Raw genomic sequence first — 20,209 nt, 5'->3', positions numbered from 1 at the left:
ATAATTACATCCCAAGACGTCTTACATTCATGAACTATTCCCACACTAGGCCTAAAAACGGATGCCGTACCTGGACGTCTAAATCAAACCGTTTTCACAGCCACACGACCAGGCGTCTATTACGGACAATGCTCAGAAATCTGTGGCGCAAATCACAGCTTCATACCAATTGTTGCAGAACTAATCCCACTAAAAATCTTTGAAATAGGACCTGTATTTACTCTGTAAATAACCCTACTTACTCTCTTTCCCCTAGCACTCCCACCTCAAAAACCTCCCAAAATACCCTACAAACTCACTGTATAGCTACTCCAGCATTAACCTTTTAAGTTAAAGATGGGGGACCCACCCCCTACAGTGAAATGCCCCAGTTAGACACATCGACATGATTCACCACTATTATGACGATGCTTCCTACACTATATCTTATCATACAACTAAAACTACTAAACACAAACCACTACCAACCGCCTCTTATAAAAAACCCCAACCTACAATCCCACAGTATCCGCTGACAACCAAAATGAACGAAAACTTGTTTACCCCTTTCTCAGCCCCAACAATCCTAAACCAACCCGCCACGATCCCGATTATCCTGTTCCCCACCATACTAGTCTTAACCTCTAAACACCCCATTAATAATCGACTAGCTACCATTCAACAAAACCTGACTCAATCCACCCTAAAACAAATAATAATAACTCACAACGCTAAGGGACAAACCTGATCTTTAATACTAATATCCCTAATCACCTTTATTGCTATAACAAACCTCTTAGGACTCCTACCTTACTCGTTCACACCAACCACCCAACTTTCCATAAACCTAGCTATAGCAATCCCCTTATGAGCAGGCACAGTAGCAGTAGGACTTCGCTTTAAAACCAAAAACTCCCTAGCCCACCTCCTACCACAAGGCACACCCACACCTCTCATCCCCGTGTTGGTAGCAATCGAGACTATCAGCCTACTTATTCAACCGGTAGCCCTAGCCGTACGACTAACCGCAAACATCACAGCCGGCCATCTGCTAATACACCTAATTGGAAACGCTGCACTAGCACTATCAACCACCAACTTCTCCCTAACTCTACTAACTTCCACACTTCTGGCACTACTAACTGTTCTAGAGATTGCAGTAGCCCTAATCCAAGCCTATGTCTTCACACTCTTAATTAGCCTCTATCTACACAACAACACCTAATGACCCACCAGACCCACGCCTATCACATAGTTAAACCCAGTCCCTGGCCACTGACAGGAGCTCTGTCAGCTTTCTTAATAACATCCGGCTTAGTCATGTGATTTCACTCCTACTCTATCACCCTACTAACACTAGGCCTACTAACCAACATACTAACCTTATACCAATGATGACGTGACATTGTACGAGAAAGCACATACCAAGGCCACCACACAATACCCGTTCAAAAAAGCCTCCGGTACGGAATAACACTATTCATCATCTCAGAAGTATTCTTCTTTATCGGCTTCTTCTGAGCATTTTACCACTCAAGCCTCGCCCCGACACCCTGCTTGGGAGGCCATTGACCACCAACAGGCATCACCCCTCTAAACCCCATAGAAGTACCCCTCCTAAACACTTCTGTGTTACTTGCATCTGGGGTTACAATCACCTGAGCTCATCACAGCCTCATAAATAATGATCGAAAACAAACAACCCAAGCCCTACTCATCACAATCCTGCTAGGTACCTATTTCACCCTACTACAAGCTTCAGAATACTTTGAAGCACCCTTCACCATCTCCGATGGCATCTACGGTTCAACATTCTTCATTACCACAGGCTTCCACGGACTCCACGTTATTATTGGGTCCACATTTCTCTTTACCTGCCTCATCCGCCAACTACTATACCACTTCACATCGAGCCACCACTTCGGCTTTGAAGCTGCCGCTTGGTACTGACACTTCGTAGATGTTGTCTGGCTACTCCTTTACATCTCTATCTATTGATGAGGATCCTACTCTTTTAGTATAACAAGTACAATTGACTTCCAATCAATCAGTTTTGACAACATTCAAAAAAGAGTAATTAACCTAGTGCTAGCCTTAACAATCAACACCCTATTAACCTCGCTACTGATAATTATCATATTCTGGTTACCCCAGCTCAACTCCTACGCAGAAAAAACTAGCCCCTACGAATGTGGATTCGACCCCTTAAACCCTGCTCGCATCCCATTCTCAATAGACAGTGAGGAAAAACACAGTGATTGAGAAGGGACCCTGGCGACTTCTGGGATGGTGATCAACCTTGAACTGTGTAGTTGTTACATGAATGTACAGCTTATTGTCATTAAAACGCAGACTTATGTTTTGTACACTCTCAGACACAGATACACACAAAAACCCTCACAAGTGAAGCAGAGTGCAGTGGGAAGTGGGAGTAGCATGAATGTCTGTGACTCCCGCACACAGGCTCGCAGCGCCCCGGCCTCCTGGTGTGGACCACGCAGTGTAGGCGGCCTCCTTCCTGCAGAACCTCCCCTGGGCTCCAGGTCTTGCCTTCTATCCTGCAGGCTCCAGAGGCTCCCTCAGGCCTGTTTGCGGAGATTGTCTGGTGAAAAATCCTCTATCCTGTGCTGTTGACACCAGCCATAGAGCGGGGCCTCTCAGGGAATGGACAGGACCTGCCTATTTTGTCCTTAGATGTTGGGATCCATCTCCCCTCAGGCCTCATTCACACCCACAATAGCCCAGGGCACATGGGCTTTGGGGCCTGACAGGCTTCATGAAAGTCTGGAACCCCAAGCCCTGATGGTGTGACCTTGGGCAAGTCACATGTCCTTGACCAACCTCGGTCCCCCATTCATAAAGGAGACCAATGCCCGCCAAGCAGGGTAGGTGTGGGTTTTGGGGAAAACGTGTGTACTACCCTCCCGAGCCCATGTTAGACGGGTCTAGTAGTCGAGGCAGGGTAGGAGCAGGGGCTAAAGTGACACTGGCAGGGACTAAATTGCCCTGGGTCACACGGTGGGCAAGTGGCTTCATTTCTCTCTGCCTCCCTTTGCTGGTCTGTCATCAGGGTACTAACTTTCCCTCCTCACAGGGTTCTGTGAAGGAGAGGTGAGATGACTGGTCAGTCACCGAGAGCAGTGCCGGGCACAGGGCAAGGCTGAGTAGAGGCCCACTGTCATCCCCCTGGCTGGAATAAGTTCCAGTGATAGTGACATGGATGTGTTGGGGGGGCCACTATTCTGCCTACCACATACCCTCTTCCTTGGCAGGCCTTGATGGTAACTGTCATTGTCCCCATACTGGGGCCACAGAGGTAGACAGATGGACCTTAGCCTCCAAGAGAGTGAGTGCCCACCCTGTAGAGGAGAAGGGCATGTCGCAGGCAGTTCACAGAGTGATGCCTTTTATATCACTATTGTGATTGTTAGCTTTAGGTGTCTGCTTGACGGGGTTAAGAAAAACCCAAATAGCTGGCAAACCATTATGTCTGGTGGTGTCTGTGAGGGTGTTTCCGGAAGAGGCTGGCCTTTGAATCAGTGAACCGAGGGAGGAAGATCGGCATGGGTGGGCATTGTCCGATCCCTCGAGGGCACAGGTATGACCAGAAGGCGGAGGAAAGGGGAATTTGCTGTCTTCTGGAGTTGGGACACCCTGTCTTCTGCCTTTGGACATCAGAACTCCAAGTTTTCGAGCCTTCAGACTCCATGACTTATGCCTCTGGCTCTGCTGGTTCTCGGGCCTTTAGGCTCAGACTGAATCACACCACCCACCTCCCTGGCTCTCCAGCTTGCAGACGGAGATGGCGGGACTTCTCAGCTTCTACAGCCACGTGAGCCAATTCCCATAACAAGTCCCCTCTTTGGTTCTGTTTCTTGGGAGAACCCTGACTAATACAACCATCCATACCAATACTATCAGCATTCACCTCACCGTGATTCTGTACCAGACACTGGCTGACCACCTAATGTGAATCTTGCTTTTCTCACCCAACTCCGCGACTGTCAACTCTACTTCTATCACCCACTCACAGGTGAGGGCCTTCTGTATTCTCATCAGCCCCAGCTCCGAGCACAGTCGTTTGCAGAGGCCTTCCTGGTCCTCCTCTTCCTCCTCCTTCTGACCAGGGCCAGCATCTTTCTTTCTTTCTTTATGAGACAGTCTCACTCTGTCGCCCACTCTGGAGTGCAGTGGTGCGATCTTGGCTCACTGCAACCTGCATCTCCCAGGTTCAAGCGATTCTCCTGCCTCAGTCTCTAGAGTAGCTGGGATTACAGGTGCACACCACCATGCCTGGCTAATTTTTGAATTTTTAGTAGAGATGGGGTTTTGCCATGATGGCCGGGCTGGTCTTGAACTCCTGACCTCAAGTGATCCACCCGCCTTGGCCTCCCAAAATGTTGGGATTACAGGCATGAGCCACCGCCACCATGCCTGGCCAGAGCTAGCATCTTAGTCTCACAGTGGCCCCTGCTTAAACTGTCCTCAGCCCTCAGTCTTGCTGTCACCCGCCCACATCCTACAACCCCTCCACTTCCTCTTCTCGGTGTTTATTGTCCAGGGTGGGACCAAGTCCAAACCTGAGCTTCTTGCTAAGTCAAAGTGACCTTTTCCTTTTAGTCAAGGAAGTCTGACTGAAGCCTGTGGTCACACAGTGAGGTCTTGGTGTCTCCAGGCACAGTGCAGCCACGTTGCAGTGATACACATCTTTGCCAGCAGGGGGCATCTCATCTCCAAGACGGGGAAAGCCTCAGAGAAGACAGAGGAACAGTCTTAAACATTCACTCCTGGTGGGGTCACAGGCGTCAGGGTGCATGAGCTCCAGGCTAGGTGTCCCTTGGAGCCTCCCTCTCTGCATGTGGACAGGTAGGGACAGCCGAGGGTCAGGTTTTAGTGCTGTTTGGGGTCATCTGCTGATGGCTTTTCACTCCTTCCTACTTCTTTTCCTTGTGCCAGAAGCTCATTTTCATGGCTAAAGGAAAATTCTCATATAATTTTATCTTCCTTTTCTTATTTAATGATTGCATTATATGCTTTCTTCTACAAGATGCACTGGCTCTGAGGCAGGTCAGGCTATAGGTTGGCTAGTCCTGAGGGCACAGGCCTGGATCCTGAAGACACTGGGGGCAGGCCCCAACAGAGCCTGGGGCTCAGGAAAAGGCCACCAACCCCCCAGCCAGATCCTGGCCAGCTGCCAACTGTGCCTCCCCCCAGTCCTCTCCCAGGGCCTGAACTCCAGGGCTAGAAGCTCCAGGCCTGGTGGTCTGGGGGAGACAGGGGCCAGGAGGATCCCTCAGAAGAGGAGGCAGCAGACAATCTCCGCACGGCTTGAGGGGGTGCACAGCTGTGGGGTGAGGCACGGCCCACCCAGCACAGATCCACTGACCTGCTGTGCAGCTGCAGGCCCAGCTGCTGCCCTCTACGGGCCTCAGTCTCCTCACCTGCGCAGTGAGCATCATCATACCCCCAACATGCAGGGGATGCTCATGAATAGAGGGGAGCTGAGGCATTGAGAAAGCAGATTTGGCCCAAGAGGAGGAGTAGGAGTGGGTCAGGATTGGTGGGGAAGGATGGATGCGGCCACCTCAGGGACAGCCAGGGGCTGTCTTCCTGGAAGTTCTCAGGACAATCAGGCAAGGGAAGTTCTGAGGCTGTGAGCAGAGCCAAGGTCTGGGGAGCAGGTGAGGTTGTCTCTATAGTGTTCTGGGGTGACCACCCGCTTTGTCACTGTTCCTTCCTGTTTGTCGTCATCTCTGCCCACGGGAGCCCCAAGATGAGCCCAGTGAGCTCACTGTGAGTTACTGCGACCCACATGCAGTCATTAGAGCCGTGCGTCATCACAACAGCCACTAGGTTAGCACTTGGGTAATTTATCCAAATAATGACTCACCTGTTCTGATGTGATTTGGATGATATGCCATCATTTATTGTAGCCATAGTTTATTCAGTCATTCTCCTAATGGATGGTTGGTTAGTGTTTGATTTACTTTTTGACCATCCTGACCTGTGATGAGCATTCTTGTACATGCAGTGATGTTCATAGAGTAACCCTATTTGTAATAGCTAAAAACTGGAAACAACCCAACTACACACCAATAAGAAGTTGCATAAATACATTCTGCCAGATTCACACTATGAATTACTGCACAGCTATGAGAAGGAATGACCTAGACTATACAGAGACATAACATTAGGTGAACGAAGCCAGATACAAAAGAGGATATGCTATGTGATTCCCTTTCTACGTGGCTCAAAAGCAAATAACAATAGTGTTTAGGCATACATATGCCTATATTATAACAATTTTATAGACAGCAAGGATTCTAACTTGCCTGGTGGGCAAATTTTCTTAATTTTTGAAATTATACAGTAAAATGGACACTTGAGGTATAGTTATATGAATCTGAACACATGTATGGATTGATATAACCACCATCACAGTCAGTATCCAGAACATATGCATCACCCCAAAGAACTTCCTGGGTTCTTTGTGCTGCCCTTGTATAGTTACTTCCTTCCCCCACCCCTAAGCCCTGGCACCCACTGATCTCTTCTCTATCACTCTACTATTGTCTTTTCCAGGGTATCATAGAAATGGAATAATACAGCCTGTAATCTTTTGAGACTGGCTTCTTCACTCAGCATAGTGCCTTTGAGTTTCATTCAAGTTGTTGAATATATCAATAGTTCTTTCTTTTTTTCAGAATAATATTCTATTGTATGAGTGTAGCAGATTTTCTTTATCCATTCACCCATTGAAGGACATTTGGGTTATTTCTAATTTGGTGTAATTGTGAACAGAGCTGCCATAAACAGCAGGCTGGGCACAGTGGTTCACGCCTGTAATCCCAGAACTTTGGGAGGCCAAGGCAGGCAGATCACCTGAGGTCAGGAGCCCAAGACCAGCCTGGCCAACATGGTGAAACCCTGTCTGTACTAAAAAATACAAAAATTAGCTGGGTGTGGTGGCACACACCTATAATCCCAGCTACTCAGGAGGCTGAGGCAGAAGAATCGCTTGACCCTGGGAGGCAGAAGTTGCAGTGAGCTGAGACCGTGTCACTGTACTCCAGCCTGGGTGACAGAGGGAGACTCTGTCTCAAAAAACAAAAAAACAAAAACCAAACAAAAACCACAAAAGCAAAATCACACATAGAGGAAAAGATGAGCAAATTTATAATTATAGTTGGAGATTTCAACACTCTCTCAGTAATATATAGAAATAGTTGAAAGAAAATTAGCAAGGATATAGAAGAACTGAATGACACCATTTACCCACTGAATCGTATTTACATTTATAGAATCATCTACATAACAACATCAGGATATACATTCTTTTCTAGTACATATGGACACTTCACCAAAATAGCCCATACCTTGGGTCACAAAATAAATCTTACCAAATGTAAAATAATTAAAATCCTACAGAGCATGTTCTCTGACCAAAATAGGAAAAATAAAAAAACACCAAGGAATAAGAGAAAGTAAACAAGAAACTCTCCAAACTTAGAAATTAAGCCATCCATACACTTGTAAATAATCCACGGGTCAAGGAGCAATATAAGAGAAATTAGAAAATATTTTAAACTGAATGAAGATGAAAATACAACATATTAAAATGTGTAGGATGCAGCTAAATCAGTGCTAGGAAGTAAATTTATACCATTACATGTTCATATTGGAAAAAATAAAGGACCCAAATCCATTATGAAACTTTTCACCTTAAGAAACTAGAAAAAGAAAATTAAAATAACCCAAAGTAAGCAGAATGAGGGAAAAAGCAGAATAAATATTGGAGCTGAAATCGATAAGACTGAAAACAAACAAAAAAAAGAACAGAGAAAATGGCCCAAAAGCTCGTTCTTTGAAAACTTTAATACAAGTTAGAGACCCCACAAAAATGAAAAGGATACTATGAATAACTAATGAATACTAATTCATAAGTATATGAATGCATATACATTCAGCAACTTAGATGAAAATGGAACAATTGTTTGAAGGACAAAAACCACCAAAACTTACTCAAAAGTAGATCGCTGGCCAGCTATGGTGGCTCATGCCTGTAATCCCAGCACCTTGGGAAGCTGAAGTGGGTGGATCACGTGAGGTCAGGAGTTCAAGACCAGCCTGTCCAACATGGCAAAACTCCATCTCTACTAAAAAAAAAAAAAATAAAAATAAAAATAAAATAAACCGATCATCTATATAGATGTATACCTATTAAAAGATGGAATTGATGGTTGAAATATTTACCAAATCATGTTATAAGATCAGCATTACACTGACACCAAAATCAGACAAAGACAGCATTGAGAAAAAACCAACTATAGTGTAATCTCCCTCATGAACATAGATTCAGAAAATTCTCAACAAAATATTATCAAGAAAATATTTGGTTAATATTAAATCCAATAATATATAAAAAGGATAATGCACCAAGAGCAAGTGGGATTTATCTTGGGAATGCAAAGCTAGTTCGATATTCAAAAATGTGTCAATGCAATCTACCATATTAATGTACCAAAAAAAACTGCAAACTCCAACCACATGGTAACAACAATTGATACAGATAAAGCCTTTGACAAAATTCAACAGTCACTCATAATTAAAAAAAAAAAACAATAAAACAGCAAACCAGAAGTAGAAGGAAGCTTACTTAACTTGATATGGAGCAACTAAAAAAAATCCTACACCTTATATTATACTTAACAGAGAAAGACTAATTGCTTTCTCCATAGCATCAGGAACCAAACAAGGTTGCTCACTCTCACTCCTGTTATTCAGTATTGTACTGAAAGTTCCAACCAGTTTAAAAAGGAAAGAAAAAGAAATAAATGGCTTACAGATTGGAAAGGAGGGACTACAACTACTCCAACTCACAGACGTTATTATAATCTACATAGAAAATCTTGTCAAATTTATAAAAAATACTTCTCAAATGAACAAGGGAGTTAAGCAACATTATAGGATATATGTTCAACAACAACAAAAAGCAAAGCACTTCTATAGACTAGCAATGAACTGCTTGGAACAAACATTTTTAAAACTATACAATACCATTTACAATACAATAGCTGCCCCTCAAAACCTAACAAAACGTGCAGGAGTCATATGCTGAAAACCATCAGAAGCTAATGAAAGAAATAAAGGAACAACTAAATAAAGAGAGGGATGTACTGTACTCATGGATTAATAGACTCATTATAGGAATGATGCCCCCAAATTGATGTACAGATTTCATGCAATTCCAATCAAATTCCCAGCAGGATCTTTTATAGATACAGACTGATTCTAAAATTTATATGGAAAGGTAAAGGAGCTACAACAGTCAAAATAACTTTGAACTTTGGGAAGCCGAGGCAGGATTCCCGTAATTCCCTTACTCTGCCTAAACTGTTTGTACAAAATATAGTTTATCCTGCATAGGTGCTTTCATTCTGGAAGTCTGGAATCTTGGCACATGCTAGGCAGAGGGTGCTTGTGTGACCAGCCCCCAGTAAAAGTCTTCGACACTGAATCTCTAGTGAGCTGCTCTGGTAGAAAATATGTCACATCACACATGTCACAATTGATTTCTGGAGGAATGAATTCTGTGACTTTCCTAAAAAAGGACTCATGGAAACTTGGGCTGGTTTCCTCAGGACATTGCCCATACATTTTTTTTGTGTGTGCTGATATTGCTGTATACTTTCATTGTTATGAATCTTCACCAACATGAGTCCAGCTATATGCTGACTGTGAGTCCTGTGAGTCCTCCCAGCAAATAATGAAAAATGGGAGTAGTCTTGGGGACCCTTGACACAGTTGTGACAGTGGTGGGATTTGCCGGAATGAACCTGACTCGCTAAAATATGGTGACAGCCTTGTTTGAGTAAAGAAAGGATGAAGGAGTAATGGGTGATGAATCTTTTGTGCTCAGGTGATTATGGCCTCACACATGCTGTGAAACAGCAGCTAGCTGTTGTCTCTTGTGAGATGTAAATGTTGCATACAGAGTTTAAAAAGAACACATCCAACTCTGGGAGACTTGGATCACTGCATTCCTTGGCGTCTTTTGCCATGCCAGAGATTGGCGGGTGGGAGCACAGCCAGGTCGTTTTTGGTTTTTGTCCTCTCTTTCAAACAGAAGAAAGGGCCTGGGAATTCACAAAAGTAATGTTGGGGTGGACGAAAAATGTTAAAAATGTGGGCTTCTCTCTCCTCCTAGTGGGAAGGAAAAAATTAAATCAGTTCCCTGAGCTGGAGCAAAGCTTAGATAAACCAAAGGGAACAAAAAAGAAAAATTCCTCCAGCCTTTTCTTCAGCTTTGCTGCTGCTCCTGCAGCCCCTCCCAGCCTTCCAGACAGACTCTCCCCTGGCAGCTATGATGTTAACCCTATAATTGCAATGAAAGCCAAAAAAAAGGAATTAAAAATGGCGTTTTTGTTTTATGGCTGCTGCATCTGGATGTATGATAAAATTGATGTGAAATGCTATATACTTATAATGTTGTAAATGCTAGAGGGACCATCCCCTTCTGGCTGAAGAGGAAATATTTTTTCTCTTTTATTTTGAGACAGGGGCTCACTCTGTTGCCTAGGCTGCAGCGCAGTGGTGCGATCATGGCTCACTGCAGCCTCGACCTTCTGGGCTCAAGCAGTCCTCCCATCTCAGCCTCACGAGTATCTGAGATCACAGGCGTGTGCCAGGATACCAGGCTAATTTTCTTATCTTTTTGTAGAGATGGAGTTTCCCTGTGTTGTCTAGGCTGGTCTTGAATTCCTGGGCTCAATCTGCCTTATGTTAGTCATTTCCAGTGAACCTGTAAAGGGCCAAGGCCCTTGGCTCCTACACCACAAAGGACTAATAAGCCTGGCTTTGCTTCCCTAACTTTTCTCCTGGTGCACACACCTTGGTAAGGCACTTTGACCATTCATTGCAGAGCTGTCACCAGCAAAGCATTGAACTTTTCCAGCCTGCTTGCTAAATAAATGATAGAGACAAAAGGGATAAGAAGTTATGCAAACATATTTAAATTTGTTTTTAAATCTGGAATTTCATCCTGATCAGTTTCTGAACATGATGTGTGTTATTGGTTGATTTATTAAAATTTTTTCTCTGAAAATTCTTTTTTCCCTCTTGCATATGACCATATGACCATTTCAGAGAAAAGAGCTAGAGGACGGTAGATGATCATTAAATAAATGGAAAGCTCTTTTTTTTTTAAAGAGATCCTTGGTTTTATTTAAAGCATATATCAAATTTCATTGAGTGTCTTTATAATACCTATTGAGATTATTATTTTTTCCTTTAACTGATTAATATATCGTTACTTACATTAATTGACTTTCTTTTTAAAAAATTATTTATTTTTGAGATGGAGTCTCACTCTATCACCCAGGCTAGAGTGCAGTGGCTTGATCTTGGCTCACTATAACCTCTGCCTCCCAGACTCAAGCGATTCTCCCACCTCAGCCTCTCGAGTAGCTGGGATTACAGGTGCCCACCACCATGCCCAGCTACTTTTTGAATTTTTAGTAGAGATGGGGTTTCACCATGTTGGCCAGGCTGGTCTCGAACTCCTGACATCAAGTGATCCACCCACCTTGGCCTTCCAAAGTGCTGAGATTACAGGCATGAGCCACCACGCCCAGCCTTTTAAAAAATATATTTATAAGTTTTAAAAATTTTTATTTATTTTTTGAGATAGGGTCTTGCTATGTTGGCCAGGTTGGTCTTGAACTCTTGGCCTCAAGCAATCCTCCTGCCTAGGCCTCCCAAAGTGCTAGGATTACAGGCATGATCCACTGAGATGATATCTCATTGTGGTTTTGATTTGCAAGAAGTGGAAAGTTTTGATTTCAGATTAGTACACACTGGTTTTCTAACAATGAAGAAAACACAACCTGACACCTGGAAAGAGTCAAGCCAGAGAGAGGGAACATTAGTGATCTCTGGTTTTCAAATGGTTCATGAAAACCTTCCCCTTTTCCTGAAAAAAATGCTCCCCATTCAGCCTTCCCAAATTCCTGTGAGTATGTTGAAATCATACTGACTGTTGAGTGCACAACTGCACCTGACAGAGCTGCAACTAGGGGACAGTAGGGCAACCCAGCTCCTGAGCATCCCATGCAGAACATCTACAGATGTCATCCATGCTTGTGAAGAGGAGGAACTGATGTCAATGGTTAACAGAACTTGGACTGACTGCCTTCTGTCAGTCCCTCAGAAACCAAGGACACAAATGAGTTGTTCGGACTGGATGAGGAACCCTAGAGGGAAAGGTCCCACAGTGGGAGGCCACACTGGGGGCCTTGGCCAGCTCCTGCCTAATGTATGTCCTGCTGGGAGTGCCCTAACAAGGGTAAAGTCTTGGTGTCCAGGGGTACCACGTGTGCCTTCTGGGATTGTACTTGCATGTGCGCCCTGACTATTCCGTCACTGCCTCATCCCTGGAAGTCATTCATGTCAGCTTTAGCTTCCTGGCCAGATTGGTGCTGAGCCTGAAATGGAGACTTGGGCTGGACAAAAAAAGGTTCATACACAGTCTTAGTTAGGAAGTCAGCTGCCTTTCTAAGACAGACCTTCATGGTTACTGGGATTTGTATTAGTCGGCTGTGATGGTAAACTTGATGTGTCAACTTGGCTCAGCCACAATACACAGGTATTTGTTCAAACACCAGACTAGGTGTCTCTGTGAAGGTGTTTTATAAGATGAGACTAACATTAAAATCAGTAGACTTTGAGTAATGCAAATTATACACTGTGATGTGGCTGGGCCTGATTCAATTACTTGAAAGACTTAAAGAAAAAAAAATAAGACTGGGATCCCCCCGTGAAGAAAAAATTCTGCCTCCAGACTGCCCTTGGATTCGAGCTACATCACCTCTTCCCTGGGTCTCCAGTCTGACATTCTGCTTTGCACAATCTAGACTTGCCAGCCCCCACAGCCTGCCTCTCTCTCTCTCTCTCTCTCTCTCTCTCTCTCCACACACACACACGAGCCCTAATGGTCATCCAACCATGTAGAGATCACTAAATGTTCCCTGCCCTCCTTCTGCCTGTGAGGTCCTCTATCCCATCCTGAGGACACAGGGATCTACTGGGTATGTTTCCAACCTTCCAGGAGAGACCACGGAGCCTGGTGAGGGAGATACACCTGCAAACAGAACTTCAGTGCAGTAACAGCAATGGGCATAGCCAGTGTGTTCACCAACTCATGAGAGATCACACTACCAACATCGCCCGCTTGATTTTCCCCATCAACGAACAGCTTATCCTGGAAACAATCGTTTTAGTAGGTAAGTTGGATTCCCTTCATTGTTTCCCCCAGGCATGCAGCACTACAAAGCAAATTCATATTGGTATGTTGTGTCAGAGTGGAATCCAAGAATGGAATGCCCTGCAGTGATGTGATTTCTCAAGCAGTCAATAAGTCTTTGTAAGTTTCCAGGTGAAGCAACATACAAGCACCCCCCACCTCCCGCCACCCAGTTTACAGGGAAGTGATATATATGGAAAAAAAATCCAGTTTATTTAAGACTCTGAAAAAAGTTGTTTGCCTCCCTGTAACCTTCACCCCACAAATGCCAGTAGCCGCTTCCAATCATTTGAACACCCAAAGCTGCCCTTGGAAATTTCCAAAATGCCCCAAAATGGGCGATGATATTCTGACTACAAACCACAAGTTTAGGATTTAAAAGAAGAATCCTAGAACTTCTTAATAACATCAAAAGTATAGGAATGTTGCAGTCGGTACATAAGAAAGAGCACAGTAACATGGAGAAGGACACAATGTTCCCCGGGAGGGGTTGCGGGAACCTTGTTCCTCTGTGTTGCTTTCTTGTGATAAGAAAGTGTTTCAAGGCCAGCTGGGGTGGATGGTGAAGCTTCATTTCATAGGTCAACCACTGTCATGGGACATTGATGCTCAGGATGGTTCTGTGGTAGTCATGGCTCTGGGATCCTGGGACTGGTGTCCTTCTTCTCAGTGAGGGCAGCCCTCTGCAGGCTGTGACATAGGAGGAACAGGCCAGGCTGGGTTGTCAGGCTGCCAGGGACAGGTGTGTGTTGTGGGAGAAGGAGAAGGACAGCTGAAGGGAGGAGAGGGGAGACGAACTCCTTAGGTGAGGGGCAGGTGTCTGTTGGTGAAGGGAAGACATTGGCCCTAAGTCCTGACATTGCTCTAGGCTCCCGTGGAAGGAAATGATGGTGCAAGAAGGAAACCAAGGCTGGTGGGAGGGGAACAATAGCTTGCATCTCCTCCCATCCTATGTGTTCAGTGGTCCCTGAGAGGAGCCCATGCCATTTTGGAATCTAAAAGGTCATTTCCTGGCACCCCTTCATTCACTGCCCATGGAGAGAAGGGATTTGAGATAAACTGAGGCCTTCAAGGAGAAAGGCCAGTAGGAGTTGTGAGGCCTTCTCAGAGTCTTTCTGCCCTACCCTTGTGAATCTCACCCTGCGCTCATCTTGTCCTGTGTTACTCTTTGCTCTGAGGTTGCTCTTCTCAACCTCATGCCTGTCCTGGGAATATTTTTCTGGGTATATTGCAGACAGTCTTGCTACCAAAGGGATTTAATAAGGTTTCTGAAAGTTCCCTAGGCTGGGCAGCAAATTTCCAGATCCTAGGACACAACTGTGGCCACACTACATGAGACTCACTGGGTGTGATTCCTGGAATCTGCACTTTTAAAAGATCCTAGGTTCTAACTTTCATGGAAACATGTCTGAGCAACACTAGAGCAGGGGAATAGTCTCCTTTCCCAGTGACACAGCTTCTTTCTTCTTTGTGAAGGTATAGAAGGGATAAGTTTGGTGTGTTCTCTGACGCAGAAACCCAAGACCTTCAGGTGAGGAGACCGACACTGACATGCTGCCTGTTATGGTAATGACATACTCAGGGCACCGTTTCCAAATGATACCCAGACCAATCCTTTCAAGTCTCCATCTCTTAAAGATTTCTGAAGAAATCAAATGTCTATTGCCTGTGCAGTCCCATGCTATAAAATTCTAAATATTTTGCAGTAGCCTTTGGATCTTACTCTTGATTGCACTAATATGCAGCACAGCAGAGTTTTCGCGATGCCTGTGGCTCTTGGCTCCACCAATCACTGCTGGGTGACACTGAGGAAGTTCCTTAACATCTCTGTGCTTCCTTTCGCCATTAGTACCATGGAAATACTACTAGTAACGTCATCTACTTCTTGGGGCAGTTTAGAGCTCTGACTGTGTGAAGACATGTACAGTTATCTGGACAGTCCCTGGCATACGGTCAGTTTCCAGTCAATTCTAAGCTGTCGCTGTTCCCGCATTTCCCTGGGACATGTTCTGGACAGACAGATGTCAAGTCTACCTTTGACCCCTTGGATGATGTTTAGATTATCTCTTCAGCTCTTCAGGGACTCAAGGTCTGAGTCTGTGGGGCAGGGGGAAGGCATATTTTATTAGCATAATGAATATTCAGCTCTCCTTACAGGGTATCGTGGAGCCTAAATGCAATACTGGAGTTTCATCATCATGAGCTTGTATGGAAAATTTGAATGGAAATTTCTCTAGGAAATTAGAACTCTAGTGGCCTCTTCATGTAACTTGTATAATGCTTGGACAAGTAAGTGGTCACTGGATAATGATAGCACAAAAGCATATAAACTTTTATAAATATTTTAAAGGTAAAATTTAAAGGCCAAAAATTATTATATGGATTATTCTATTGCTATCAGTTCTATTAAGTCCAACTCTCCTCCATCAAATTGTGAAGATTTGAATCTGATGGAGATACGAAGCTGTTAGCAGTTGAATTTTCATTAGTGGCATTTTATTCTTTGTATAGAATTCACCTTGTCTGTTGTATCTTGTGTTGATTACTTCTACCATTACCGTTTATTGTTGGCTAGGCATGATGGCTCACGCCTATAATCCCAGAATCTTGGGAGGCCGAGGCAGGAGGATTGCTTGGGCCCAGGAGTTCGAGATCATCCTGAGCAATATGGTGAGACCTTGTCTCTACAAGAATAAAAAAATAAGCTGGGCATGGTGGCTCATGCCTATATTCCCAGCTGCTCAGGGGTCTGAGATGGGAGGATTACTTGAGCCCAGGAAGTCAAGGCTGCAGTGAGCTATGATCACACCACTACACTCTGACCTGGGCAATGGGAGTGAGACCCTGTCTCAAAAAGGTAAATTCATTTTTGATCTAATGAAAGACTGATGGTACTAATATTTTCTGAGCTAAATCATGAGAAGATGTTGTCAATTTATTCAGATCCAGAGTCAGAGGAAATGGGAAATGGGGAAAGAGAGTGCAGTGTGGAGGGGAGGTGAAGGTGTGCGGAGCAGGGAGAGAGGTCTGGGGCAGACAGGGGCGAGGAATAATGGGGAAGAGCAGAAAGCAGAAGTTCAGAGATGTGAGAATAAAAACTCATACTTGTGGATACTTACTCTGGGCAGATGTTTTTAGTGCACTCTCTCTCTTCATTTATATATATATACATATCATATATACATATACGTATACACATATGTACATATATACATATATGTACATATATCGTGTATATATATACATATATACATATGTGCGTATATATACACATAGTGCCACAGGCATTGGGAAAACTCTACTGTCCCTGCCCTTGCAGGCAATGTGACTTTGGGCAAGTTTCTTAGTCTCTTAACCTATGTGTTTCAGTTTCCTATTCTGTAATAAGGGACGATAACATTAACAACACACTAAGTGACTGTTATTATATATACCTATTTATATAATTTAAAAATATAGTCATATTTTGATATTACAGGGTGATGAGTCAATACCAGGAAAGCACAAAGATGGCCTCTGTTCCATATCAAGCTTTCTGTACGTGTTTGCTACCATGGGTGTTAGCAGCAACATCCTTGTCACTGTCATTATGGGAAATAGCATTGGTGTAATATTAAATAAAACAACAGATGCAGTATTATAAACACACTACTTGTTCTCCAATCTCATAATTTTAAAAAACATGCATAGAAAAAAGCCTGTAAGGGAATGCACCACATATGAAGTGTTGTTCTCTAAGTGGGAAACTCGATCATTTTGAAATAACATTCCTTTCACTGTTTTACTTGTATTTTCCTCCTTATTATCACTCAGCCACTGTTTCTCTAATAATTTTTTTTGAGATGGAGTCTTGATCTGTCACTCAGGCTGGAGTGCAGTGGCACGATCTTGGCTCACTGTAACCTCTGCTTCCTGGGTTCAAGCAGTTTTCCTGCCTCAGCCTCCCGAGTAGCTGGCATTACAGGTATGTGCCACTATGCCTGGCTAATTTTTGTATTTTTAGTAGAAACTGGGTTTCACCATGTTGGCCAGGCTGGTCTTGAACTCCTGACCTTGTGATCCACCTGACTCGGCCTCCCAAAGTGTTGGGATTACAGGCATGAGCCACCGTGCCTGGCCAATAATTTTTAAAATAGATGTTCCAAAGATTCATTCTTTTAAGTATCTTGAGGATTAGGGGTAAAAGGTGTTTTGATATCCTTATCAGGAGGAAAACCAGTCAGTGATCCTCGGGGGCAGCATTTAAAACAGAAGGAAGGTTTGGGGTAGGGTAGAGAGGGGCAGTGGGGGAGGCAGGGTGGTGTGGATGGAAGGTTAGCTGAAGACCCCAGGCATCCTGAAAAATGCCACAGTTGGTATATGTTGAAAGAAACCAAAACACCCGCATGTCTGTAAGAGGAGGCTGCTGTGCTATCGAGACGGAGATCTTTATGACATCTCTTTAGACCTTTCCTCTCCTTCAGCTCCAGCAACACAATTGGGTGGCTCTTGGCCCTGGCAAGGTGCTGCTGCTGGTGAGCTGTACTGAGGTCAAGGCCTGGCCCACCTGCAGCATTATCACTTCAGAGAGTGGCCTGGGGCATCTGTCTTGGTATCCGGAAGCCTACAGTTTCAGATCAGGGAAACGGAGAAAACACATAGTGCAATAGTTAGACTCAACGCTCCCCCAATGACGCCATCAGTGCAAAGCGAGAGGCACGTATGGGTTGTTATGATTATTAGTTTGGGATGAGCAGGGCCGGGTTGGGTCATTCCCTGAAAGAATTGCGGGAGTGAATGCCAATGTGATCTATTACATTACTACTGCACAAGTGGGTAAGCTTCTATTTCGTAGGTTTGTTCTTCTGCTAAGACGATGGTGTGCTCCATTACTGTGGTGAGAAGCCTTCCTGGCCTGAGGTGTTTGCGGGAATGACTGCACCTATGGTTGAGCATTCTGAAGATCCGCCAAAAGCTGTGACAAGGGGGCAAAGGCCCTGGCTCTTACAAACCACAGACCCAGAAAGCTCTTCAGCCCAGCTGTGCGTCATGCTGTGGCACCTTCAGGAAGCTTTGAGGCCACCCTCGAGCTAAAGTTCCCATGCCTTTCAGCCTCCTAATGCAGGTGAGGGTGGCTGCCCAGAAGCTGCCCACTGATCTGAATCAGTGCCAGGGGAATGTGTGTGTGTGTGTGTGTGTGTGTGTGTGTGTGTGTGTGTGTGTGTGTTTAGCAGACAGGAAGGGTGCACCTGAAACAGTGAGAGAAATTGACCAGAGCTTGCTCTGTCTTGCTTCTGACCTGAGAAGCTAACTGCCTTTGCTCATTCCCCCACGTAACTGCCTTTGCTCATTCCCCCAGGTAACTGCCTTTGCTCATTCCCGCACGTAACTGCCTTTGCTCATTCCCGCACGTAGGCCAAGCTAGCTATGGGAGGAATTTAGTGTAGGGTTTAACCTCAAAGCAAGGATAATAGTCCCTTTCAGAATCTAGCCCTGAGGAGATGAGAAGGGTGTACACGCAAGCGGCAATGTTGTGTGAAAGGTTTATGGGAGCACTGTGACCTGACCAAGGACAAAGATGTTTTGCAACCTCTCCGGGCTCCCGTTGACACCTAGATGTCTGTGGTCACCATTCTCCTGACCTCATGCTTTCCTGATTCTCCCTTGCCCAATGTAAAAAGAAGCCTGAGGCCGGGCGCGGTGGCTCAAGCCTGTAATCCCAGCACTTTGGGAGGCCGAGACGGGCGGATCACAAGGTCAGGAGATCAAGACCATCCGGGCTAACACGGTGAAACCCCGTCTCTACTAAAAATACAAAAAATTAGCCAGGCGTGGTGGCGGGCGCTTGTAGACCCAGCTACTCGGGAGGCTGAGGCAGGAGAATGGCGTAAACCCGGGAGGCGGAGCTTGCAGTGAGCTGAGATCCGGCCACTGTACTCCAGCCTGGGTGACAGAGCGAGACTCCTCTCAAAAAAAAAAAAAAAAAAAAAAAGAAGCCTGAAATTCACGCCCCTTAAGATGGCTCCACAGGACATTAGTCCATCATCGTCTCAGCTTGCTGGCTCTCTGAAATAAAGTCGCTTTCCTCTGCCCAGGAGGCAGAGGTTGCAGTGAGCCATGATCAGGGCACTGCACTCCAGCCTGGGCCATATAGTGAGACCCTGTCTCAAAAAAAAAAAAAAAAAAAAAAAAAAAAGACTTAATTTGTTGAACAGTCATTTACCAAACCCCAACTATGTTCTAGGTACTGTGCTGAGTGTCTGGGGCATACGATAAAAAAAGACACATCCTTGCCCTTGTGGAGTTTATGTCAAATTGTAGGATAATGGTCAATCTACTGATCCCACACATAAAATGCAAAAATTCCTGCCAGACTTCAAGTAATATCCTACCACTTCATGTACACTGTAAGACTCTTACAGCTGTATACTTCCATTTCCTTTCTCGCCAGCTTTCTGCTATTGTTGTCTTACATTATATTTCTACCTATGTCAGAACCCCATAATACATTGTTACTATCTGACAGTCAATTTTCTTTTATTTTATTTATTTATTTATTTTTTGAGACGGAGTCTCGCTCTGCCGCCCAGGCTGGAGTGCAGTGGCCGGATCTCAGCTCACTGCAAGCTCCGCCTCCCGGGTTCACGCCATTCTCCTGCCTCAGCCTCCCGAGTAGTTGGGACTACAGGCGCCTGCCACCGCGCCCGGCTAGTTTTTTGTATTTTTTAGTAGAGACGGGGTTTCACCGTGTTAGCCAGGATGGTCTCGATCTCCTGGCCTCGTGATCCACCCGTCTCGGCCTCCCAAAGTGCTGGGATTACAGGCTTGAGCCACCGCGCCCGGCCAATTTTCTTTTAAAGAGATTAGCTACAAGAAAGAAATCTTGACTGAGCATGGTGGCTTATGGCTCTAATCCTGGCACTTTGGGAGGCTGAGGCAGGAGGATTGCTT

At 44.9% G+C, this 20,209-nt stretch overlaps 1 protein-coding gene across 13 annotated transcripts in view; it reads left to right on the top strand.

The window, feature by feature from the left end:
• The window catches only part of FAM156A (family with sequence similarity 156 member A), a 44,318-nt gene that overhangs the window by 4,724 nt on the left and 19,385 nt on the right, over positions 1 to 20,209 (top strand). For 5 of the 13 annotated variants that reach the window (XM_065538611.1, XM_065538618.1, XM_065538614.1 and 2 more), the window contains exon 2: positions 13,085 to 13,259. The exons of 2 other annotated variants lie outside the window; for them this stretch is intronic. Coding sequence is in view for 2 of the 11 variants with exons in the window: in XM_074029819.1 (XP_073885920.1) it covers positions 3,782 to 3,811; positions 13,085 to 13,259; positions 14,756 to 14,814 (264 nt within the window). In the remaining 9 variants the exon portion in view is untranslated. Of the gene's footprint in view, positions 1 to 3,657; positions 3,812 to 13,084; positions 13,260 to 14,755; positions 14,846 to 15,436; positions 15,569 to 15,854; positions 16,137 to 16,757; positions 16,928 to 20,209 lie in introns of those variants that run through there. 6 more of the 13 variants (XM_074029817.1, XM_074029816.1, XM_065538610.1 and 3 more) reach the window with 3 other exon arrangements.

The sequence above is a fragment of the Macaca fascicularis genome, chromosome X (genome assembly GCF_037993035.2).
Source record: "Macaca fascicularis isolate 582-1 chromosome X, T2T-MFA8v1.1".
In the NCBI taxonomy this organism is placed as follows: domain Eukaryota; kingdom Metazoa; phylum Chordata; class Mammalia; order Primates; family Cercopithecidae; genus Macaca; species Macaca fascicularis.
The sequence above is the reverse complement of the archived record's forward strand: the minus strand, read 5'-3'. Positions and strand labels throughout refer to the sequence as shown.